Raw genomic sequence first — 27,102 nt, forward strand, 5'->3', positions numbered from 1 at the left:
GACCTCACACATACCATTCAAGAGCTGCACCACTGAGCTACCATTGAGCTACACCCCAGCCCAATCTCTTTCCCCTTTGAGAAAGACCTAACTCCCTATTTCCTATTATCTACAGTATCTTTTACTTTACTCTTTTTTATTCTGGATTTCTTGTATTTAAAAAGAAAGTGATCATTAAGCTTGTGTGTCTGACATTCCCACGTAATATTTCATAGGGTAGTAACGTATCTTGGACTCAAAGTACTGTGAAGGTTGCTGCAGGGTTGCTGAGCCTGCCCCCCTCCCCCATGAAGTTGCTGCTGATACAGCATCTACATAGCCCGTGAAGACGAGCACACGCTCCAGCCCTCACGCTAGAAGGAGCCAGGGTGCTCAGACCCAGCCTATGCAGCTGCAGCCTCGCCCGTGCAGAGTGGAGCAGTCCAGAGGCAGTGCCTGCTGCGCCCTGCAGAGGGTCTCAGTCACCCTTTGTTCAGTTCATGCCTACTCCTCTGCGCCCGCAGCCAGTACTCCACCCCTCCTTACAGGGCTCAAAGAGCACACAGCAAAGCTAGCAGCTCATGGGACAAAGGCCAAGAGGTTGGTGACATGAGGAGAAATTCACTCTGTACCGCCAGACTGGAGGAATCCAGACTCCCCCCTGGCTGCAAAACGACATACCTAGAACCCTCAGAGTAATTTTTCCCATGGACTACAATACCCAATATCTTCAGGGACTATTAACCCTGAGTCCTGGGCATGATTTTCCCAGTGGCTTACATACCCAGAATCCTGCACAGGGCTATAGGACTATGTACCTAGAGTCTGCGGAGTAATTCTCCCATTCATATAATAAACAGATTTCTAGTCAGAGAGCTAGGGGTTTCTCAGTACATGCACGCAATAATTTCACATGACTTCCTTCTGGACTATCTTAGACAAAATCCTCTGAAAAGTTGCAGGCCTACCTACTCAGAATCATCAATTTTCCAATAGACTACCATACCCAGAATCCTCAGAGTAATTTTCCCATTGACTATGATACCTCAAATCCTCCAAGGGGCCAGCTGGACTATGGTACCCAGAATCTTCAGCATGATTTCCTCCTGGACTACCATAACCAGAATCCTTCATAGGGCTGTAGGACTAAGTACTCGAACTTCTCCCTAACTTCGCTACAGACTACCATAACCAGAATTCTTCTGCAGCCACAGAACTACAATACCCATAATCCATGGACTACTATGCCCAGAATTCACAAGGCTACATAAGCCATAAGCCTACAATACTCAAAATCTTCACCACCACCTCACATCCCCCACCAGGACATTACCCAGACTCATTGGTGTGCCCACACCTAAAACAATACCTGGAATCTACAGCATGCTGCTCTAATTACTATAGTACCCTGAATTTGGGAAATGTTCTCCCCAAGGACTATGGTAGGCTGAAGACTAGACCACAGTTCTCTCAAAAGGTACAGTATGTGGAATCCTCAACGTGACCACAAACTGCAATACCCAGAATACATCTCACTGAGTACCATACCAGAATGCTCAGCGTTCTCTCCCCCAATAATTATAATACCCCAAAGCCTCCCTGTGGCAGCCTATGATGCCTAGAATCAGGTATGTTCTACAATGCCTTGCTACACTCACCCTGGAAGACTACTATACCCAAGACTTCACAGCAGCATCTTTAAAGCCTGGCACACCAAGTCCTCAGTGTGTTTCAATAAAGACTGTGCTGCCCAGGATCATCTGTGTCCCCTCTCCTTCTGTGTGCCCCAAGAGCTGCGATAGGCATAGTCTCCTGCATTGCACCAAACTGAAAACACAGAATCCTCGGGAGTCTCTGTGGATCCACCACCCATGACCCTAACACAGGTGTCCAGCCAGGTGTGCACAACCAGTCTTCTCTCAGATTTGCTAGGATCTGAAGTCCAGGCCTTAGTTTCTTTATTTTTAGGAGCTTATGCACACACTGGGATCCTTTGCCATTTCTGTGATCCAAGTAGTTTTCCCAGTACATCTTTAGAATTTGCTCTTTTTCCTATATAAAACTTAACTTTTAGTTTTGTAGGGACAATTAGAGGAGCATAGGCAGGGAATCAGGGCATGCTTTGGGTGGCTGATGGTTGTAAATTTATCACATGCTTACTGTGCACTATGTACTGGCAGAGGCTAGATCTTGTGAAATTACTGCATGCATGTACTGAGAAACCCCTAGCTCCCTGACCTTTTCCTCACCTTGGAAACAAAGGCTAAGACCCTGATTGGCCTAGATTATACCAATCAGTGAAACAGCTATTTTTAGACACCAGCTTACCCCTATAAGTGCACTGGTTGCCTGAGCTTCAGCCACCTGCTTAGGTTCCCTCTACCTTGCAGCAATGCTCTGCTATAAGGTAGCTTTCTCCTGTATCTGCCATAACGTAAATAAACTTCTGCTTCACATCACTTCAATTCTGACTTCCTCCTGAGGCATTAGGCTTTCAGCCACTCTCGCCCCACTTCTTCATTCTTCACCTGAGTGAGGGCAAAGGCCTGGAGAAAAGCAGAGGGCCATTTTACAGGAAACCCCCAGCCCCTGAGACACCCCGGCCCCACCACCTGACACAACAAACAGATGCAACCCTTGACTCTGGACCTCCCACCCTCCAGAACAGTAAAGTTCTTATTTTCTTATGTATTATTCAGCCTCTGGTATTCTGTTGTTTTTTTTTTTTTTTTTTTTTTTTTTGGTTTTTCTCCAGTACCGGGAACCGAACTCACGACCTTGCGCTTGCCAGGCAGGCGCTTTGCCACTGAGCTAAATCCCCAGCCCTGGTATTCTGTTATAGCAACAGAAAACAGACTAAGACAGAGACAATCCTAAGCAAAAAGTATGTGGCCAAGAGACAAGAGTCAACTGATGTCCCACGTATCACCAGTATAAAAACAATCGGAAGTTGAAGTTTTTAAAATATTATTTTCAATAACACCCCAAAATTGAACAACTGAGGTATAAATCTAACAAAATATGTACAAATATGCATGCAGAAAACTTGAAAATATGCCTTAAAAAACTAAAGGAATATGAATAGAGATATTATTTTTTCAGAAACAGTACAAACATTATTGTTACAATGCCAAACCTAACTTGATCTATAGATTTAGGGGAATCTCAAATTCTCAAAAAAGATGCCAACAAAGTCTTTCTGAAACTAAAAGAAATGGCAGAAGACTGAAGAAGAGTTAAAGAATCTACCTATCTGATCTTGAGCACTTATCATAAAGTGTTGGATAGGTACCAAACACCCTAAATGCAGAACTTAAAAGGGGGGAGGTGTATTTTCAGTTCACCCTTTGAGAGGTCTCAGTCCATAGTTGGCTGACTTCCAGGCAGGGATATCATGGTAAAGAGCAAGGCAGGAGAAAGCTGCCCATTTCGTGGAAAGAACAGCAGAACACCAGCAAGAGATGTGTCTTCCGACCCACCTTCTTCAACTGCCCCTCAACAGCACATCACCACCTAAGCAGCACCCCTAGGTTCTGGTCACCTCTCCAGTAGTCTCTTACTCCAGTCAAGGTGACAACTTTTACCCAGTACCATAAAGGCACAATGGAGAGTATTGGGAAAAGAGTACACAGAGAAATGGAATAAAAATAGCCCCCAAAACAGCCCCATGTAAATATAGCCTACCGCTTTTGTCAAAGGGACATAGGCAACTCAATGGAGAGAAAACAGTCTAAAATGGCTATAGAAAGATTGTGTTAAAAATAAAGCAGGTGGAATCCATAAATTTAAAAACAAGAAAAAAAAAATTAAAAAAACAAAACAAAACAAAAAACCAAGAAAAAAAAAAAAGAAAACCAAGCGGCCGGGGATATAGCTCAGTGGCACAGCACCTGCGTGGCAAGTGAGAGGCCCTGAGTTCAATTCCTGGTACAAAAAAAAAAAAGTCCCAAAAATTCACTCAAAATAGACCATAAACTTCAATTTTCAAATGCAAAATTATAAAACTTACAGAAGATGTACACAGCTTTGTGTCCCTATAAAAAGGAGGATTTGGACATAGAAAATGCACAGACTGCCCTGTGGAAACTGGAACTAGGCTTCCATAACCCTAGAAACTATAGAAGCTGGAGTGAGGCCTATAATAGAGCCTCCCCTAGTGCCTCCATAGGAAATGCCACCCTCCTGTCACCTCAACTCCAGATCTCAAGACTTCAGAGCTGTGAGACAACAAATTTCTGTGATTCTAAGTCACCCAATTTGCGGTACTTTCTTAGGGAAGTCAAAGGAAAACAGACCCATTCTATTCTATCCATCACCCTCCAGGCCACAGCTGCCTCCCCAAGCCCACCCACAAGAGGACAGGATGGCAGCAGGGCCATGGCCACTGGAAGGTGGTCACTTTGCCCCATCTGAGAGGTCTAGCCTCAGCTCTCAATCTCTAAGGGATACTGTGAGATGATGAGGACAAGGGATGGTCAGAGGTCTGCCTCCCCAGAGCTGCTAAATAAGCTTCCCTGCTGTTGCTGGAACCCAGAAGGCCCACACCCGGACAAACCCCTCCTTTCATCCCTAACCTCCTCCATCCTAACCTTTAAAACCAGCCCTCTGACCCTTAACTCCTGATCCTGCTTAGTCAGATACACACATTTTCTTCCTGTTTGAAGTTTTTACTTGAGTCTGCTCTCTTGATACTTAATACTTAAAATAATTGACTTTTCCCACTTTTTCTTTACTTCCTATGCCACTGATTCTTGATACTTACTACAGTTTCAGGTTCCTGTTCAGCCCCATTTATTTCTCAACTCCAAACCCTTCGGTCCATTTGATCCACCAATTCTTTGTTGCTCATGTAAGGCTGTAACCAGATTTATCCTCAACCCTGGCATATAGCTTCAACAACAGACTTATTTATATATCAATTTTTATAAAAACCATACATTGCCACCAACGTTCTCAAAATGAGAAAATTGTGTTAGAAATATAGAGATACCCTTCAAAATTCTTTTCAATTTGTCTATTCCAATTTCACATTTATTAATTAGAAACAATGGCTGGCCTTTCCTACACCTGTGAATGTTACAGACTTAAGCAATGTACGTATATAGTAAAAAAAATGCATATAAATAAGGGAGGAAAGGTATATTTTTTTAAGATTTCTTTCAAAAATGTAGTTAAGAATTTACATTCCACACAGGATACAGAAGCAATGTTGAGAATAAAATGTTTTAGTTACCTTTATTGATTCATTTGTGTGTATTCATGTGTATCAGCTCATTAAAATCAATGCCTCCCCATAAGTTCCAAACAGACATTAGGTTTTGTTGTTTCTCTAGTACTCAAGATTGAACTTGGCCTCCGCATTGAGTTATATCCCCAGCCTTTCTGAGACAGCACCTCACTAAGTTACGCAGGTTGGGCTCAAATTTGCAGTCCTCCTGCCTCAGCCTCCCAAAGACACATGCAGTACAGGCATGTGTCACCTCACCCAGCTCTGGCTGTTTTTATGTACACATGTGATTTTTATTTATTTATTTTTTTTTGGTACTGGAAATCAAACTTAGGGCCTCATGCCTGCCAGGCAAGTACTGTGCCACTGAGCTATATCCCTGGCCCCACATACGATTTTTAAATTACATACCTTTTATAAATTTGAAATTTGCTTTATACAGATCTATGGCTTTACTACTTTTCTTCTTCTTCTTCTTCTTCTTTTTTTTTTTTGGTATTGGGAATCAAACTCAGGACCTTGAGCTTGCCAGGCAGGTGTTGTGCCCCTGAGCTATATCCCCAGCTCCTACTTTTGAAGAGAGAAGTCAGCATGTTAACATACAGATTACTCAAAAAATAAACAGTCGTCAAGAATGGGGTTACAATATCGATCCTGCAGACAATACAGGTTATATTATGAATTTATCTACTGAAAACAGAAGTAGTATACTATATTGAATTCTGGTTATAAGGTGCTTAGTGACAGGAAAACTTATTCACAGTTTTCCTTTACAAGATAAATAGCAACCTATTTCTCACATATATTACAACTAAGTTTATACAAACTGACAACATGTAAAGACAAAATACTAAGAAAATTTTAACAAATAAAAAAAAGTCTCATACACTGTAATGACTTTTTTTAATCTAGCATAAAGGCAAATGTGGTTTTCTAAAAATGCAATCCACATACAATTATAGAAAAAATTTAATCAAGCCACCTAATATGACATATTTCACAGATACCATTCATTTACTATTATGTTCAAAAATTTCCATGTAACGCAGAAGCCACATATCCATTAGAATAGTGTCAAGAAGGATATGCAAACTAAAAATATTAGCAAGTAAACTTAAATCATGCATTTCTCTCTGAAACAAAAATGCCTGGATAGAGTTAAAAGGCAAGCAAAAACAATTATGAACTTTCTTTACATAGCTTGTATTCACCAACCTAGGGCAATGTGTTTTCCCAGCTATGCATGCAGACCGTACCTCATAGCAAAATGATTCAGTTACTAAAAATAAGTAGAAGAAATACAAAATAACCAGTTAAGTTAGAGAAACTAGAGAGACATCAAAGCCCTCCCAGCAAGTAACAAAGTGAGAGGTTAAAGTGAAGCATAAAATCTTAGTACTTAATCCTACATCAACACTTGAGTTTGGAATTATGATTAATAACTAACACTATTCTTTAGGTAAAAAAAAAAAAAGAGTAACTGTTTTGGAATTGAAAATATTCCAAATTTGGAATTAAAAAAAAAATTTAACTTTAAAAAGAGTAACTGTTTTGGAATCAGCACTGTAACTTCAAATCATTCTGCCATTAAGACTGCAAAATCTTTGTTTTCTAGACCCACAATCTGATAACAAGTTCTCAACACAAAAGGCATGGAGAGAAGACAGACTTCACAAGTCACTGAGTTAAACTGTTCTAACGCAATGGAGCTACTAAAATACATGTATTTGTTCTGAACAAAACCTACAAAACTAGCAATCTCTTTTTCTCCAGAATTACAAAAGATAAAAATCTATGAATCAGCACTCTAATGTGATCACAGAAAGATAGCAAACTAAAGTGAAAAAAAAAAAATTCAGGCTCTCTGTAACATTGCCCAATCCATTTTCTGAAGTCTTACTACTTTCTGCCAATTTTGAGAAGTGATCACCTCAACAACCCTTAAAATCCATTACAGTCTCTAAAGATAGGTAATCACCTCTGTGGTTAGGGAAAAACTAATTTAGTTTATTACTTACACATATCTTTCTAAAAAACCTAACTCTAAGAGTTCACCTGACTGTGGTTCTCTTACAGTAACAAAAGATGTCAGAAAAACACTTCTTGGAAACTTTCAAAATTCTAGAAAGACACCTAGCAGTTTGATACTTGAATTCCTTCTCCCCTAATCACATTTTTTTTCTTTTAAAACTTAGAGCTGACAATTTGCATAAGAGTAAAATAGTTTAATTAAAATAAGGACTTCTCATGTTTCCTCCTCCAGAAAATTAAAAAAGTTCAGTGGAACTGAGTGCCAGTAATTGAGAAGTTGCTTTACCATAAGATTCAAACTCGGACGTGGTATTGCAAGCTCAAAGGATTTTACACATTTACAAACATGTGCTTTGCTTCACACAGGGTAGTCCTGACTTTCATGCACCTCGTGTGAAGGCGTTTCAGACTCCACTACACACTGTGTCAGAAGAGTGAGAAAGGATCCTTCCCACTTGATCTTCTATGCAGAATCTTGTCAGATTATGTTTAAATAAATCCCATTATTGAATCAAAATTTTAGAGAACAATCAAGAACCAGAAAAGGAAAATTACAATGTGGATGAGTATCGCAGTTCCCTTCCCCATGGCATCTCCTCCCAGGAGACCCCTCAGTAGCAGACAGGCAGTACAATCAGACTTCATACTGGCTCTTCCTCATTTCCCCTTTTCAGCTGGGTGATTTATTTTTCTCTGTAATAAAGCAAGTAGTATTTCAGGGGGTCTGGCAGAGGGAGGCTCAGGACCTTCTGACGCAGGAAGTTCACTGGAGGATCTGGCTTGTTTTCTAGTGAGGTCTTATCTTCTTCCCGGCATTCCTCTTCCAAGTCTTCACAGCTGTTGTCATCAGAGGGATTAGAAATACGACTGGCAAAGACTTCTTTGTCCAAAAAGACTATTGTTTCCATTTGACGACGGCGGATCCTCCTTCGTTTAAACCTGGGGGTGTTCTTTAGTCCATTTCCACTTTTGCTCAAAGCTTCCTGATGGATGATCTTCTTAATGGTGCCCCGGATAGCAATGCGGGCCAAGTCCTGGAGGCTGCGCACAGCGAGTGGTGCTTCAACACAAGAGCAAGAGGGGCAAATGCAACCATGAGTGACAACATCATGAAGCCCCAACACCCAAAGCCATCACATCATTTGACTGCACTAGCATATCTACAAATATGTTACAAGAACGTAGAGTATTCTAAGCAAATGTTAAATAGTGCACTGATTTGCATTCATGTGGTACTTTTCAAAAGACATTTTCAGATACACTAATTCTTAACTCTGAAAAGGAAACAAAGCAACAGGGAGGCCTGCATAGAATCCCAACAATCTCCACTGCTCTACAAGAACACAGGCCTGTTTTTAAGGGTTTTGGCAGAGAATATACAGCACCTTTTCCCTCTTTTATCAATAACCTTCTTTTCCTGATTTTCTGCCTCCAAGGACAAGACGCCCCTTCTCCCTTCTCCAGGATGAACTCCAGTAGTGCCTATGTTGCAGTCCTGCCACTTCCCTGAGCACCTAGGTTATGCCACTTACCCATCTATGATCTTCCATCTTTCCTGCCCTCAATAACTCACAGTCCCTGTAATGTAACTGTTCCCTCTAAGATGCTGAAACACTTTCCCTCACAGACCATCAGACTCCCAAGTGTCAGCTTTGAGCTCTCTAGCTCTGAGGTACCACCAGGAATATCCAACTGGCCTCACCATCCCAGGGACATAGTCCCTCCCTCTGGAACCTCCTCTTCCCCCCAGCCTAGTCATGTTCCCTAAGACTCCAAGGTCTACCAACATCCCCTTTTCCCATGCCTGTTGGTCCCTGATTTACATCCATTCCATGGCTATAAACAACAAGGACCAGCTCCCAAAGTTTCCATCTATCCTGACAAGGTGCTGAGCCACCTCCAGACCCACAGCTACAGTAGAAATGGACACCTCAGACTCCAACAGTCTTCCTCAGAAAAGCCATGTATCCCTGAACTCTTCTCACTATAAAAGCTACTGTCATCTCAATCTTCATCTCTTGCCTGGAAAATCCAAATAACTTTCTGACTCGTCCCTGTCTCCAGTCTGACACTTATCCATTCAACTTACAAACTGACCACACACAGTGCATGCCTAAGCCACAGTGAGATGGAAGATTAGGGTGGGGACAAAGTGGCCCAACAACCGGAAGGAATGTGTCAAAGTCATGGAGACCCAGAGGACATGTGCAGAACACAAAATCCAGGACGACTCTTTGCTTTCTGAGCACTGTAATGGAACCACTTAGAAAAGTGCCACTTTCAATTCTTCATTTATATCTGGCAGGAAGCCAAGCCAGTCTTTGGATAGGACAGTTTAAATCCAGCACCAGGCCAAGTGAGTTTTTCATAGGACAACTGTCGAAATGCCTTATCTGCATGAGGAAGAAGCCAATCCAAGAATTTTGGATATAAAAGAACCATTCCCATTATCCTCAGGGCTGCTGTTTACCAGCCCGTTCTCACTCTGCAGAGCCTACTTCTGTTCTACCTTCAGTAAGTGTACATCCCTGCTACCTTTCCCATGTATCTTGTCCAGTTCTTTGTTCAGGACACCAACAACCTGGACACCACCCAACTAATAACAACAAGGCCTCACTGCTGTCTTTACTCATGCTATTTCTCTATCTCACTGTGTTCACTGTCTTCACTAGCCTAGGAAACTCTGGCTCAGTAGGATAAAAGTTGCAAATAACTTGATTATTTACTTCAGGGACTCTAAATATAATCACATGAATGTTTACCACCCAACACTGGCTTTCTCCCTCAAAACAAGCATCTCAGGGCAGCCAAAATACTGTCAAGACTCATCCAGGTCTGACCAAGCCTCACATGGAATGACTCATTTTCAACTAGACCCTCAAAAAAAGCTCATAAATACTTCAATGAACCATTCCCTTCCCAAACTCTGCTACAGCTCTGGGAACTGATGTCCTCACTTAACAATAGTAGCACTTGCTTAAAGTTTTACAGTAAAGATTTTCAGAACACACAACTGACAAAATGACCCTCAACCTGACCAGCAGGGTTATCCAGAATTCAAGCATGCTCTATCTGTATATAAACACCTGGAGGCTCTCTACATGATAAACTCAAATTTAGCCTATATACCAACCTCGCATACATCCCAACTCTGACCACAATGGGAGAACATGTGTTTTTAGTTTTGCCCCCCTTGTACAGTTTTAAGGCTTCACTGGGAGGTAAATATTCTTTAATACCATTCCTCTCCTTCTTCTCTCTTTAAGGAATTACTTTTCACACTAAAGACTAAGAACAAACATCATCATCCTCTATCAAACACTCCCTGGTCTCTCCTAACTCCTTTGTATGTTCCACTGTGGTTTGTTATCAAATTTAAAGGACCTTGCTTACGTCACATGACTTGTACTTAGCAAAGTGTGACGACCTCACAAATGAATCCTCACAAATTAAAAAACATTTCTGAAAAGATTCACCAAAAATATATTGTCTTTGGGTGCCAGTGTCTTTAGGTATCATATTTTTCCTCTTCTTTTCCTTTTCCAAATTTTTAAAATGGTAAGTAGTTTAACTTTAAATCAAATCAACTGGAATTCTCATTTCTATGTGAGCTGTTTAAATTCTAAACCATTATGATGAATGCTGCCCTGGTGCCAGCTCTTTACTGGGTCTGCACCCTGAAGGTCTGACATGCAGAGGGTCAGCAAGCAAACCTCTACAAAGTCTTCCATTTGCACCCAGCAGATGAACAGGAATGTGCTCTCTAACCTTCATGTCCCCATAGCAAGAGGTAAAAGGTGCTCTGGGGAACAGGTCTGTGATCTTCCACATGACAAACTAGTTCCCCCTTTTCTAAGTCTCCTATTCTCTATGGCATGACCAGTGGCAGCTCTTTGTAGATTTAAAAGAAGGCTAACATAACCTAGCATGGGACAAAAATAAACTATAATTTTTAAGTGCCTAAAATCCTTTGTACAATTTTAAGGTTTCAGTGGGAGATAAACACTCTTTAATGCCAAGAGGTTTCTTACAAATTTTACTTCCTTTTTATTTGTAATGAGATTGTAAGGTTTAAAAAGAAGAATGAGACATGTACTCACGTAGCTGGACAAGTCTGGACTTCCCTGACTCTGAGTGGCAGGGCTGCACCAGAGGGGCAAAGGAAACAGCCAGAATCTTTTTGGTTTCCCAAGCAGAAGGGCCTGTGCGTGTTATCTTGGTCAACTATTCCAAAGACAAAACAATAATATACAAAATATTTGGCTATTAGATAACTTATATTTGTGATAATCCCTTTATATAAAATCTTAACATATACAGATACACTAAAATGAAACCCTATGGGGCTGGGGATTTAGCTCAGCGGCAAAAGCGCCTACCTGGCAAGCGCAAGGTCGTGAGTTCGGTTCCTGGTACCGGAGAAAAACCAAAAAAACAACAACAAAAAAATAAAATGAAACCCTAGTAATATGAACCCTAATGTGACATGGCATGGAGTACAGAATGCATTGAAGCCCCAGCACCTTCTGTTCATAGGAAATACATATGATACACAAATTTGTTAAAGGGTTACTTGAAGCAGCACTTAGATCAGAAAGGTGGAGATTCTTACAAGACAACTTTCTCACGCTCTTCCGAAAAGGTCAGTGATTTGAAGGAAGCTGGGGTGGGTTGCTCTGAGATAAAAGTAACTGAATGCATAAAACAAGCACAATGCTCCAATTAAATTGGAATTCCAGTCTGCATTGCTGTTAAGTGTGAAGATACAGACATTTCTACAACCCCTACAACAACCAGGGTTTGGGAGAGGCCCAAATGCTAGGCACTACTGCATTCACTGTAACTTTCTCAATGCAGATTTTTCTCTCTGGATTCCTAGACAATCACTCTCGCTCTTCCAGGAGGGATACACCCCAATGGCACCCTTAGGTGCACACTGGGATTTGGTGGCTAATACACTGCAGGGGAGGTCATCAGAACATTTCTTAGTACAGAGGATTCAATTAGACAACACAGTCAGTCCCCATGGGTTCAGTGTGACTAGGCTAGTTTCCAAACAGCCTAAATAGGCCATAGTACTATTTTGGGTCTGCTCTGTCAAGTAAGATTATATGCCAGCCTTCCCTAAAAATATCTAAGCCAGCAAATCTTCTAAAACTAAGGTTCTGTAAAAGGATTACATAGCCATGCACTAGGTAAGTAACAAATTAATCACACTCACATACCAAGAAAAATTTTTTCCAAGAACATTTTTAAAAGCAGCAATTTCTAGTGATAATGAACATCAAATATTTAATCATTAAATGATGTATGAAACCTTAAGTAAAACTATAATTCCCTATTTCTTTTTTCTTTTTTTGATTTTTGGAATCAGGATCTGGCTATGTACCTCAGGCTGGCCTTGAACTCACTATGTAGCCCAGGCAGGCCTTGAACCCACATCGATCCTCCTGCCTCAGCCTCCCGAGTGCTGGGATTACACAGGCGTGTGGCAACATGGCTTACAGATGCAATACTGTAAAGATGTCTACAGTCCTCAAATTAATCTAGAGATAAAACAATTCGAAGCAAAAGCCCAATGCAAATTGCAATACACAAACATTTCTAATATCATCTGTGTAAGCAGAATTATCTTCTGAGAAGGAAAAGATGTTACTGCTTAAGCCCCATAACACACTATACCCACAAAATCCGCAGGAGCCATGCAGATGGCAGCCAGAAGGCACTCAGACCACCACTTCCTCTCTCATGATGCTGCCAGTACTGCCCGACAAAGTGCAACAAATGTAGACACTTGTGTTTCTGAGATTGAAATTGTAAAGATTGAGATAAGCTATAAAGATATAAAGATTAAGAGATAAGAATATTTACAAAAAGATATATGTACAGGTTCTTCCTGGGGACACTGCTTAGAAAAGCAAAAAGTCTACAAAGAACCCAGATGCCCATCATTAAAGCACATTCTTACATACCAACAAAAGGTTTTTTAAAAGACAGTATTTAAAAAAAAAGGATAAGAATAATTTTTTAGACCTAATGAACATCCAATATATGGAAATAAAATATATAAAACCTACAAAAATATAAACCTGCATCTTATATAAAGTGGTATGTTTGCCTGTGTAATTTTTAAATATAGATAAACTAAAAGCAAACTAAGACAGCTACCTACAGAGTACAGAGGTGCGGGGCTGGGGATTTAGCTCAGCGGCAAAAGCGCCTGCCTGGCAAGCGCAAGGTCGTGAGTTCGGTTCCCGGTACCGGAGAAAAACAAACAAACAAACAAACAGAGTACAGAGGTGCATGGGAAGAAGCTCTCAGTGTTCCCTGTTTAGACTTTGAAGCCTTGTGAATATTTCACAAAATTAAAAACCTAGAACGGTAGCCACTAAAAACCGAAAAAGAGAATGAAAGAGCTCACTATACCAGGCTGGTAGTATAAGCTTACAAGAAGTATTACTTCAAATGACTCTGAAACACAGTGACTGCTCACACCTACTGGAAAAGGACAAGAAAGGCTGGAAAAAAGTGTTGGCTGGAGAGGAAGCTCAGGGGCAGAGCAGTTGCCTAAGTATGTGGGAAGCCCTGGATTTGATACTCTACAGAAAAAAAAAAAAAGTAAAATCTTTAAATAGTTTTGGAAGTTAAACTACTGGTGATACTGCAGACAAAAGAGAAGGGTAGCATTGCTGTCAAAACTGATGTTAGAGAGCACCCCGGTCGGTTTTTATTTTAGGTCAGAAGTTGCCAATATGAATGTATGGTACACTTTATCTCCAACAAAGCAGGTGCATCCTGCTCCACAAGTCCACTGAAAACATGAACCCAGTGTTAATGAGCATTCTCTGGCACTAACTGTGGCCTCTAAACACTGATTCTCAATAGGGATCCTTAGAGAAATGGCTAATTACAAGTATGAGATTAAAAACAGATACCAACCAAGTCTAGAATGCCTTAACACGTGGGACAGCAGCAAAGCTATCACAGGCCAATGAAGTATCAAACCCAAGAGTCAACTAAAGAGGCTCTGGTTAAAGATGGGAAAATCTGAGCGTCCATGAAAATCAATGCTATGAAGTATGTTTAAACTCATGAATTCATAATGATACTAAAAAAGAATCAATCCTTCATTAGTCACTACCTTTAGCAGATGCTAGAAAACCAAACTATTGAGAAAATAAGCAAAGGTTAAAAATCAAGATTTATCCTGCCTCTCTTATAGAAAGTATACCTCAGAATAATCAGTAATGAGGGTTTTTTTCCTTTATAAAGTAATTCAGCTCCTAGATAAAGGAAGAAATGATGGAATTAGAATTGTTCCTAATTGTTCCTAATAAATAATGAATTGGGGATCACAACTATGCCATAAGCATCAGAAGAAAGAGACAATGACTTGATGTGCTTACCCATGCTAATAGAGCTGTCTCTCCATCTCCAAGGTCTCTACATCCACAGATTTAAACAACCATGTACCAAAAATATTCAGGAAAAAAAAAGCTATTCTGGACACAGCTTTTTTCTTGGTCATTACTTCCTAAACAATACAGTAGGAAACAACTTACATAGCATTTGCATTACCTTAGATATTACAAATAACCTAGAGATGATTTAAAAGCATAGGAAGGATGTGTGCAAGTTAAACATCAGTAACATAGTATGATTTTTCTGCAAGGTACCTGAAGATCTGCGGATTATGCTATCCTGATGGGTGGAAGGGGAGTACTTGAAACTAATTCCCTGTAGATACCAGATGACTGTATAAACACTTGGCAAATACTCTTCTGCTCTTCTCCCTGCAATATCTCAGATACAAACCTAACGAAATCTCTAAACCCAACTACCAATACATAGGATATACAAAGAAAAGAAGAACATGCAAAACAGCACCACAGAAATACATAATCTGCAAAATCCAGACTGTGGAGAATTCTACAGAACAAATGACCAATTCTTTGAAAAAAATCAATGGCAAAAAAAAAGAGTAAGAAGAAAGGAATCTCGCCCTCATGGTGGTGCACACCTGTAATCCCAGCACTTGGGAGGCTGAGGCAGGAGGATCATTGCAAGTTCAAGACTAGCGTGGGCTACAAAGTGAGCTCAAGGCCAGCCTGAACAGCATAGTGAGACCCTGTCTCAAAAAAAATAAATAAAGAAATAAAGAAAAGGAATCTCAAACATATATTAATAAAAAATATTGTAAAGGAGAACCTATTAAAAAAAACACCTTAGGATATTTGTCAAAAAATGCAACAGTTGACCCTTACACATGATCTTTCCAAAAAACAAATTCTGGGGACAAGGAAAATTTAAACATGAATTGGATGTTTGAAGATACTAAAAAATTATTAATTTCTTAGGTTGATAACGTTTTTTAAAAAATACCCTCTGTCTTGGACAGCTACATTCTCAAATAATAGATGAAATTTTTAATATAACAGATATTCAGTAATATCTTTATGTAACACTAACAGCAAAAATAACACACAGCCTAATGCTCAGTAACAAGAGCCAGTTAATAAACCTGACTGACAACTCAACAGGGTACTATATAAGCATCAAGCTGACATTCAGTATCAAATAACTTAAAATTATATTCATGAACTTTTAGATAAAACATTCAAGTTATAAACTAGTATGTACAATACTCTTTAAAAAAGAGAACACTGCCGGGTGTGGTGATGCACACCTGCAATCCCAGCACTCGGGAGGCTGAGGCAGGAGGATCATGGCGAGTTTGAGACCAGCCTGGACTACACAGTGAGCTCAAGGGCCAGCCTGAACTGCAGAGCGAGACCCTGTCTCAAAAACAAAACAAAACAAAACAAAAAACCCCAAAATTAAAAAGTACTATAAATATCATATACTAATAGTAATTATGTTAGAGATTATAAGCAGTCTTTCTTACTGTTCATATTTTGTGTATTTTCTAAATTGAGTATCATTTTCTGAACAAAATAAATGCTAACATCCAAAAATCAAAAAATGCACTAGCTCTTAATTTTTATCATATCTGCTTCTCCAAATTCTTTGTGACTAAGAGAAATTCTTCCATTTCTGTCTGATTTACTAATTAATTTTAATCTATTTTGCTTAATGAAACACAGTATCTGAAACACATACAAAACCAAACAGTAAACTTGGACAAGATTCCCACAAAACAAGGATTCTTATAAAGTATTCACCATCAAAGTATTCAACCAGTCGTTTAATAAAATAGAATACTTTGATAGTTTCCTATGTAATTCTGACATTACAACAATTATAACAATTAGAATTCAAAGTGAGAGGGGCTGGGGTAAAAAAGTGGAGGGTAAACAAAATGTGGAGAGGAGTAAGGAAGAAGGGACAAGGACAAAAGGGACAGGAGAGAGAAGGGAGGTGGGAGAGAAGGGCCACAAGCACATGAGTCAGGTCTTGGCTCCCCCTAGGGTCTGTACTACCTAGACAAGCATGCACACCTGTCTTCGCCTCTTTTTCTTAATTTATATAATAGTAGAAGCTATTTCAAGTGTAAATACATATGAACTGCCTGGAAGACACCTTGGCAGACAGTATACAAAAATGTCAACTGTGAAGGACATCTGACCTTCTCCTCCAGAGGCATGACAAGGATCCCTCCAACTTTGAGAAGATTCTTCATGTACTCTTCATGTTCCTTCTGCACACCAGCCCCACAGTACACGCGATCATACTGAGAACAATCTGGAGAAATCTCCAGGCAATTGCCAGTAACAAAGGAAGGTTCACAAAAGTCAAACCTGGAAAAGCAAAAAAATTCTTTCGGTAACTAAACATATCACACTGCAACAAGGTTATACAATAAATCTATACTAAACCCAGGTTATGTTTTAATTGTAAAATTCCACAGCAATGTAAATTTCCAGAGCCAGGAGCTAGAAGCCACACTTCTAAAGAAAATTATAATACAAAAATAGAATCTTAGAAATTCAAAGCAAAATAAAATGAAAATGAATGTCTTAAGCACAATGCAAATTTGAAACAATTTCCAGTTGTTCTTTGCTCTTTGTTTTACTATGCTTATCACAGTAACCAAGTTCTACTGCTTGATAAGTTAAAGAAGAGAAGAGTACATTTTGTTTCTCTTAAAATTTTCATCCCTGCTGGGCATGGTGGCACCCACCTGTAATCCCAGCACTTTGGAGGCTGAGGCATGAGGATCACCATGAGTTTGAGGCCAGCCTAGGCTGCATAGTGAGATTGAGGCCAGCCTGGACTACATGGTGAGACCCTATCTCAAATTACAAACAAATAAACAAACAAAAAATTGTGATCTCTAAAATAAAAAACTTTAATGCCTTACTTTAAAATACCATGAGCTACCATATAAACTGTCCACAGACAAATGCAACCATTTTACTTTAAAAACAATTACCTATTAAAAGGTGGCTATACTAGAAACATAAAACTGGAACTAAATGAAATTTTTGTTTTCTCTTGTTATACTGGTGAAAATTACTTTTACAAAGATATCATGTTTAACAAAACTTAAAGCCCTTAAAACCATGATATTGAAAAAAAATCAGAACAGGCACACATACAACCTGGATCATCCAACCATAGTTTAATCACATTGCTAGCACATGCATACTAATAAACTGGCTTCTATTTAATCCAAAATTTGTTGAATTCACATTCGCTGACCCAATGGATAGCACCTGATCATACTTGTCAAAGCTGTCACTTGTCCTGATGAAGAAGTCCAGTTTCTGTTTTGCGTACTCTATCACATCAGAATGAAGCTCCACCCCATGGTTCACACCAAAAGGACCTAAAAGTTCGACAATAAGAAAGCTTTTAGGACTAAAGCCAAGAAGTCTCCACCTTTTGTTCTGCTTTGTTAATTGTAACACGTCAGTTTCAACATCAAAAAATAACAACTGCAAGCTGGGCACAGTGGTGCATATCTGTAACCCTAGTACTATGGAAGGTTGAAGGATCCCAAGATAAATCCCAGGCTAGGCAACTTAGCAACTCTGTAAGACACAGTCTCAAAATAAAAATTAAAAAGGAGTGGAGTCAGGCATGGTGCTGCACACCTGTAATCCCAGTACTTTGGAGGCTGAGGAAGGAGGATCGCTGTAATTTGGAGGCCAGCCTGGGCTACATAGGGAGTTCAAGGCCAGCCTAAACTACATAGTGAGACCCCATCTCAAAAAATAAAAATAGGGGCTGGGGATTTAGCTCAGTGGCAAAAGCGCCTGCCTGGCAAGTGCAAGGTCCTGAGTTCGGTTCCCGGTACCGGAGAAAAACAAAAAAAAACAAAAAACAAAAAAAAAATAAATAAAAAAAAATAAAAATAAAAACAGTTGGGGCTATAGCTCAGTGTGAAAGACCTGGATTCAATCCCTGGTACCACATCAAAAAAAAAAGAAAGAAAGAAAAAGAAAGGCTTGGGTAGAGGATGTATCATGAAGATCCTGGGTTGAATACTCTGTACCATGAACACAAAGTAAAACTCAAAAATAAAAAAATCACTGGCTATTTCCCAGGTCTCCATCAACTTGCTGCAGCAGCCCAGTCCCTACTCCTACTCAGAGAAATCCTTCACAGACTGATCCCCATCCTTCTGGCAAATTTATCCCACCTTATTCAGAGTAAAAGCTGACATCCTTCTCCTATTATGCCATGTTTACACAAAGACAGAATTCGATAAATCTTTGGTTATCTGATATTGGTGTTACTGATTATCAGAAATGACCATGTTCCCATGTCTACTCTCACAATTTCTGTGAAAACAGCTTAAATGCCTTCAAATTAAGATATCCTCTGAAATCATTTCGATCCCTGAATTGTATTTAAAATATGTAAGTTTACAGGTATTACTTGTGAACAACAAAACAAACAAACTGCTTGGAAGAACTTCAACTATCAAGCTTTTAATGACCCTAGGTCGAAAAAAGCAGCAAGAGGAAAACAGGTTCCTTTTTGCGTGTAACAGGACTGAGCAAACCAAGAAATATGTGACATCAATATTTACATCTGTTATGGTTTGTGTTTAGATGTTCCCCAAAGGATCATATAGTCATGGGGACGGGCTTGTGGAGTTTGTAACTGATTCATGGTCCAATGTTGGGATTATGGGTGTAAGTGCTACACCCATCCTAGGGTGAGTAGCCTGCCTACAATATAAGGGAAGGAAAGAGGCTTGCTCACTGGCTCCTCCCTTTTTGCTCATGTTGCTTTCTGCTGTCTTTTGCTGCCATGAACAGTTGCCCCTCTGTCAGACCACCTTGTCTTGGAGCCAGCTGGTTACGGACTGAAACCTCCACAAACTGTGAGCTACATAAACCTTTCCTTCCTTAATTTTGGGCGTCCAGTATTTTATCTCAGCAACAAGAGAAAAGTAATTAACACCACACCTCTCTCCTGGCCTTCCATCAGCCACAACAGGCTGCAAAGGGACAGGTGGGAAGAGACAGGGAAAAGGAAAGGGCTCCCTGAGAACTCAAGAGCTCCTAAGTGCACATCCTTTTTTTTGGTACTGGAAATGGGAACTCTAGACCTCGCACTTGCCCAGCAGGCGCTGTGCTGCTGAGCTATATCCCTGGCCCCATAAGTGCACATCCTATAGCTACCTACTACCCAATGACTACACTTCAGGCAACTAAAGAAGGCCACAGTCTCTTACCAGGGTATGCAGTCAACCTGGTTCTGTCTGGACAAGGTTCAGACTCTACTTCCACACTCACCTAAAATGAGGCCAACCATGGAGCTGAGGTATCCAGTGCCACTGCCCAGGTTCAGAAACGAGAGCCCTGGCTGCAGATCCAGGGCCTCCATCACCTCTGAGTAGATGCACGGGGCCGAGAGATGAATGTTTCCATGCTTCCATGCCAAGTCTTTGTAGGCATTTTCTTTAAACTCCTCCAGATAATAATCCGCTCGATCAATAGCTCTGAAAGCCTGTTCCACCAGTTCTGTCCGGATATACTGTGCTTCTTTCAAATTATCAATCAGTTCATCGTTGTCCTCACCAGCACTCACAGCGCCGCCCATGTTCAAGATCAAACTCAGGACAGACTGCAGTTAAAAGTTAAAGAACTATTTGTATCAAGGGTAAGAGGCAGAACAATAAAAGCTTGAAACACAAGTTTCAAATTGTGAATTCTAACAATAATGCTGATGGAATATCTTTTGTTAACTACCTTACCCTCTAAAAATAACAGATTTATAAGAAAATCCCAGTTTAATCAGAATTTCAAGACAACTAATACTAAAAACTTACTGAATGTTTACGGGCAATTCAAATTAAAGTGGTACCCTAATCAGATCCCTTCACCCTGACATACACAGGAATAGTAAACCAAGTCAAAATTCCATCCAATCTGTTGATGTGACGTGCATATCCTGATATCCAAATTTGGGGTAAAAACCTTCAAAAAAACCACATCTTCCCAAACAGAACACATTATGACAAACACTTTATTCTAACACAAAATTGGTTTCAAGGCTAAAGATTAGAAACAGAGAGGGTGTACTATCACAATTTACTATGCCCTAAGTGTGTGCTGTGTAGTTTTACCAGCTTTTTCGAAGGTATATTTCTGAGCCTGGGACAGTGGTATATGCCTGTAAACCCAGCTACTTGACAGGCAAAGGCAGGAAGATCTCAAAACTGAGACAAGCCTAGGCAATGTAAAAAGATACTGTCTCAAAATACTCAAAATTAAAATTTAAAAGGGTGGGGATGCCGCTCAGTGGTAGAACACTTGCCCAGCATGCACAAGGCCTTGAGTTCAAAACCCAGTGACACTAAAAAAGTGGAAAAAACCTGCCCTCATCCAGTGCACAGAGAAATATTCTTTTACCTGTTGTTTTACTCTTTCTGAACTATTTAAACATCCTTTTCAATTTTACACTGACCCCAAGTGACTTTCCCAAAGTGATGACCTTACTTCACACAACACACAGTGACAGTGACATACACTGCTAGTGAAAAAGCCACCACACTTTATGAAAACATGCACCTTCTGCATCTAGACAGCCTCCCAACAACCTATTACAATGGTATTACTGTACAGCTCCATGAGCCCTCCCTTACAGTCCTTTGGGTCTCTAACTACAGCAGGAGAGTCACAAAGAAACCCCAGGGAAAGGCTCCACAACACCCATCTACCCAACTAGCTGACTAAAGAATGAAAATAAAAGAATTGAGATGTGTCATGTTTGTGTACCAATTCCCCACAATAAATGTAATCACTATATACTGCAAACATGTACTAATAAAAATACATTTTAAAGAACAGTAAAAATAAATCACCTCTATAAATCTTCAGCTTCTTACAATAGATGAACAAAAAGTGTGCAGGTAAGTGTGATGCAAATTCTCTTCTATTTTATGGTAGAAGAGTCAATCTTCAAGGTTTGAGAAATGAGTATCACCACTCATTTATTAAATTTTCATCTCCTTTTTAAGCTGTTTCAGAACCCTTGTTGACAGTCTATGGCTAGTTAACTTATATGGATGGAATTAAGTGTTAATGTGGTTGGGTTTAATCTTGGATAAGCCACTTAGTTCCGAGGTTACACCCCTAGCCTAGCACAGTTATATTAAAATTTGGGTCACTGGTTAAAAGTAGAGTCATGTGTGTGGATGCTTAAGGGTCTACTTAGCAAAAGACCTTACAGCCACATATTCTGAATGCTGGGTCAACAGTGCCACCTGTTCATCAAAAGCTTGTATAGAATGCTTTTATTCTACCTCAATCTCACAATTTTACCTTTAGAAGGTAACACAAACTATATATTGGGTACAAATTATTTTCTACTAAGAATCACTTATTTTTAACTTTTCCTTACTTTGAAAGTTTATTTCAGATCAAAAGGATGGCTTTTTAGTAAAATGGCTATCAGCTTTCTACAGGTGCTAGCTGCCAGTCACAACCTCACACCTGACAAAACACAGCCAATGTTGAAGCAGGGCTAGCAGTGCCATCCAAAGGCATGATTTTTACACATCAAAGCAGCTTTCTAAAAATGTTCAAAGGAGCAACATTCTTTTTTGGGGGGAGCAACATTCTTTGCACACAATACCCTGTTAATCTTTTGACAACAGAGGTAACTATATAATGCCACTGGCAGGATGTAGGTGAACATGGTGGAGTCTGGTATGTACTACTAGCTTTGCGTGATAATTTAATACTCCCTCATACAGAAATATCACAGCTTATTGCTGACATGTATTTGATCAGTCACCATGCCACCAGAAACACCCACAACAGTGAAGAAACATCCTCACTAATCCAAATCCTATCACTACACCAGCTCTGTAATCCACTCAAATACAATTTCTCAAAGTAATGAATGAGAGAAGCACTTTTAGGCTGTGCCTTTACACTTTGCTCTTTACTATTTGCTGTAATACTAACTATAGTCCCCATCCAGCAGTAACCCACATGATACAATACCACTGCAGTGTGTAGGGCAAAGCTGCAGCAGCATGGGAATGTCTCAAAATTGGCAAATGGTGGCTGTGACTGAGGCTGTGTCAATACAAGCAAAGATGTGGCAATGGGGGTGCCAATTCTGGTCTATGTTGGGCTTGGGAGACTGCACAAGGAGGCCCACAGTCTAACCTAGATGTCACTAAGGAGAATATCACGGCGGGCGAGCTGGAGAAAGGGACCCAAAATTCTACCTCCTATGGGTAAAATAATGGAAAAATGGAGACTTCTCATTTTGAGAACCAGAGATCTTATAAGGGCTAGGGTAATGCTGCCACATGTATACTATTTGTGGTCCCTACTTGTGGACAAAAGCCGGACTATTGGTACATGTTGGGTGGAGTTAGTACCTGAGAAAGACTTCCTAACAACTGCAATTGAAAAAAACGAAAATAAAGTACCTATTACAACACACCCAGGACTGACCACAGGTAATGCCTATCCCACTGTGTAAGAGGGTCCCTCTATTCCCCCAACTGCAATCACAATTTTCAGCTTTTGCAGGCGCCTCAACTTTCCTCATTCTTGAATGACAGCCCACCAAGTAACTAGAACGGAGTCATCTGTTTTAGCCTTTCCTTTGCTGACAGGAACAAAGTCTACCCCTGCAGGCACAAGAATGCAGCTGTCAGATACTCAGTTAGCTAATCTGAGGGTAAAGGCACAGCCCCTAAAACCCACAGGGGCCAAGCCCAGGCAAATTCTCCTCCCCCGCGCTGCCCAAGATCATTTCACAGCGCTCTACCCTATTTTCTTCTCCCCTGTAGGCGACTTCTAAAAAAGTCCAAGGAAGATAGAATTTATTTCAAACCTTGTCAGTTCCTTACTTGCCTGAGAGCTAGCTGGGAAAATGTCCTACCTAGAAATACAGTGCCAGTCAGATCTGGGGACTGCAAGTGAAGCAGGGTGACAGAGAAAATGCTGCAGAGTAAGAGGGAAAATGCTGCGGGTCTCCCGGGGGAAAGGAAGAGCAGACACTGGGGAAGATGCCAGGGCGAGGTTCCCGGAGACGGGTCAGACGCTGGGAAAAGAGGCTGGGGCTGAGGTTCCCGGAGAAGGTGAGAGGAGTCGTTGGGGAGACGCTGGGGGTGGGGTTCCCGGAGAGGGGGCGAGGGGGTGCTGGGAAGAGATGCCACGGGCGCGGCTCACGGGGAAGGACAGCGGAGACGCTGCGGGGCTTTACTGGGGGAAACGCTGGGGGCGACGCTGGGGGCGGGGTTCCCGAAGAAGGGGACAGGAGACGCTGGGGGTGCCTTAGGACGCACCTCCCTCAGGGATGGCCCAGTGCCCTGGGGACGAGGGGAGGGGAGAGGGCCGTAGGAGCTCAGAAACCAAGGTGAGGGGGCGCTACCTCAGTGCGCGCACTCGGCAGCCCGTGGCTTCAGGACACCTGCGCAGGTCCCCCCGCTTGTCCTCCCGCGTCCGCGGCCCCTGCGCCGCTGCTCCAACCTTGGCCGCTGTAAACATCCGCCGCGGCTTTCTGCGCCTGCGCACTACGGCAGACTGCGCGTGCCCCTTGAGCTCGCGCTTAAAAGGGCAACGACACTTAAAAAGGGCGATGGTGAGCCGGGAAAGTGGGCCCCCTTTCTGCCATGCAGTCGCTGAGCGCCACGCTTGGGTCCCTGCAGCGCTGTCTTTGCGAAGGATGTGTGCGGTCGAGTGACTGTGAGGGTAGACAACTCGAAGAAGAGATGCAGGCACGGAGATGGTCATCGCCCTGGCGGTGAGGAACCGCGGGGCCACCCGAACAAGACCCTGTGGGGCCAGGGACACCCTAGACTACAGACGAGGATGAAGTGAGAAAGCAGGATGACAGGGTCGATCCTGGGACAGGAGGGGGCGGGCCAACATCTGCAGGACCAGAAGAACCAATTGCTACAGGCCTGGGCAAAGCAGAAGTGGGCAGGGCCGGTAGTGACCACAGCAGCGACCCATCTTTGCCAGACCTCCGGCCTGCACTTGGCCGCTCTGGTGGCTGGCTTCATCCCACACCTATACCTACAATCACTTCCACTGTTTTCTGGGTCTCAGTAGAAAAACAGGCAGTTGGACTGAATTGTAGTCTAAGTGTCCTTCAGAAACACCTGTCAAGAATGTTCTGAATTTTGTCCTTCCAGTTTTGAGTGAGAAACAGGCTTATTCATGATCATCTCCACTGTACACTCCTCCAACCTCTCTTTTTTGATACCTTGGAGAGTAGGCACTGAAGACAATGATATCGCAGACAGAAAGAGTCTACATTTGTAAGAGAGTCACTTATCCTGCAATGGATTCTGCTGTGAATAAGAAAAAAATGATTATACTCTTTAAAAAGTTTGTATGGAAAGGCACAGACCCAGAATAGCTAGCACAATAATGATGAAAAACAAAATTTGAAAACTAACACTACCTGATTTCATAACATTATAAAATTATGTAATCGAGTGTGATATTGATGAAAAAAATAAACAAATCAATGGAACAGAACTGAATCCCCAGAATTTGACCCACACAAGTATAGTCAACTCTTCTTTGATAAAGAAGCAAAAACAATTCAGTGGACAAAGGGCAGTTCTTCAGCAAATGATGCAGGACCACTGGATATTGGCAAAAAAAACCATAATGTAGAGACAGGTCTCACACTTTTAACATAAATCTTCTAGAAGATAACATAGGAGAAAATCTAGGTTACAGTGGGTTTAGTGATAACTGTTTAGGTGCCTTAATTCATGAAAGAAAAATTGGCAAGTTAAATTTCCTTAACAATTTCTGTTCTCTGAAGCAAAGCCAAGTCATATATACCTGTAATCACATCATTCTGGAGGCTGAAGCAGGAAGATCATGAGTTTGACCTCCATCTGGGAAACTTGGAATGTAGCTTAATTTGAAGGTCTTGGTGTCAATCATCAGTATCACACAAAAAATTTTTAAACCTATTCTTTGAAAGATACTGTTAAGAGAATGAAAAGATAAGCCATAGACTATAAGAAAATATTCATCAATATATACCTGATGAAGAACGTCTAACACTCAACAATAAGAAAGTAAACAGCACAATTTTAAAAAATAGGCATGAGACTGCAGATTTAGCTCAAGAGTAGAGTACTTGCCTAGCAAGTTCAAGACCCTGGGTTCAACACTGTAAAAGTGAACAGCTCAGCACAAAGAGATAACAGTTGTAAGTATCTGCACCAAATGTCAGCAGACATAACTTAATAAAACAAACATTGCTGGATTTAAAAGGACATATAAACGCCATTATAGGGCTGGGGATATAGCTCAGTGGCGTAAGCGCCCTCCTGGCAAGTGCAAGGTCATGAGTTCGATCACCAGTACCTCCCCCCACCCCCCGCCAAAAAAGCCATTACAATTGTCAGTACTTCAATATCACAGTTAAGTCAACCAGACAAAAAAAAAATCAATAAAGAAATATCAGAATTAAACCACACTATTGAACAAATGGACTTCACAAATATCTACAATGATAACAGATTATAAACTTTTCTCAATGACACAGAACTTTTTCTAAAATAGACCATATTTTAGGTCATCAAGCATGCAAAAGAATTGAAATAATCCAGGGGCTGGGGATTTAGCTCAGTGGCACAGTGCCTGCCTGGCAAGCGCAACATCCTGAGTTCGATTCCCAGTACCAGAAAAAAACAAAACAAACAAACAAACAAAAAGAATTGAAATAATCCTTTGTATACTATTAGATCATGGTGGAATGAAGCTAAAAATCGACAGCAAAAGAAGCCAAAGAAACTATGCAAACACAAGGAGATCAAATAATACACTGTTGCTTAATGGATCACAGAAGAAATCAGAGAAGCTATTTAAAAGTACCTAGAATCAAATGACAGTGGCAGCACCTGCCAGAATTTATGGGATACAATGAAAACAGTTCTAAGAGGGAGGTTCATAGTTATGAAGGCACACAAATAGAACAGAGCAGCTCCAAGTACCCTAACAACGCATCTCAAGGTCTTAGAAAGATAAGAATAACCCAAATCTGAAACTCAGAAAACAAAGTACAAAGCTCATAGTGAAAACTAATGAGGTTGAGACTAAAAAGTTGTACAAAGGATAAATGAATCAGGGAATTGGTTCTTTTAAAGGATGGGAACAGATTCTGAGGCTGGAAGAAGACAGGAAAGAGGAGAGGGGAAGGGAAGGTAAAAAGGGTCAAGATGTGATATGTGTATGCACCAATTCCCCCACTGTGAATATATTTATTATGTATCACAAACATATACTAATAAAAATTTTGGGAAAAAGACCCAAGGTTCATTCCCAACACTGCAAAAAAAATTTTTTTAAATTGAAAAGAAAAGAGCAAAATGTCTAAACAGATGCCTCAGCAAAGAGAAATTTACAAATGGCAAATGAGCATGTGAATAGATCTTCAACACAGTGTGTCAT

The 27,102-nt window shown here is 40.8% G+C and overlaps 1 protein-coding gene across 1 annotated transcript; it reads right to left on the reverse strand.

Moving 5' to 3' along the window:
* Positions 1–5,876: 5,876 nt before the first annotated feature.
* On the reverse strand, positions 5,877–24,174 carry Pcmtd2 (protein-L-isoaspartate (D-aspartate) O-methyltransferase domain containing 2). Its single transcript, XM_005409899.2, has 6 exons — positions 24,053–24,174; positions 19,948–20,278; positions 17,924–18,026; positions 16,824–16,995; positions 11,338–11,461; positions 5,877–8,297 (listed from the first exon to the last, which is right to left on the reverse strand). The coding sequence occupies exons 2-6, from the start codon at positions 20,252–20,254 to the stop codon at positions 7,921–7,923; spliced, it is 1,083 nt and encodes a 360-aa protein (XP_005409956.1). The 5' UTR covers positions 20,255–20,278; positions 24,053–24,174; the 3' UTR covers positions 5,877–7,920.
* Between the last annotated feature and the right edge of the window lie 2,928 nt (positions 24,175–27,102).

This window comes from Chinchilla lanigera, unplaced genomic scaffold, assembly GCF_000276665.1.
Source record: "Chinchilla lanigera isolate Chin_1 unplaced genomic scaffold, ChiLan1.0 scaffold00127, whole genome shotgun sequence".
Lineage (NCBI taxonomy): Eukaryota > Metazoa > Chordata > Mammalia > Rodentia > Chinchillidae > Chinchilla > Chinchilla lanigera.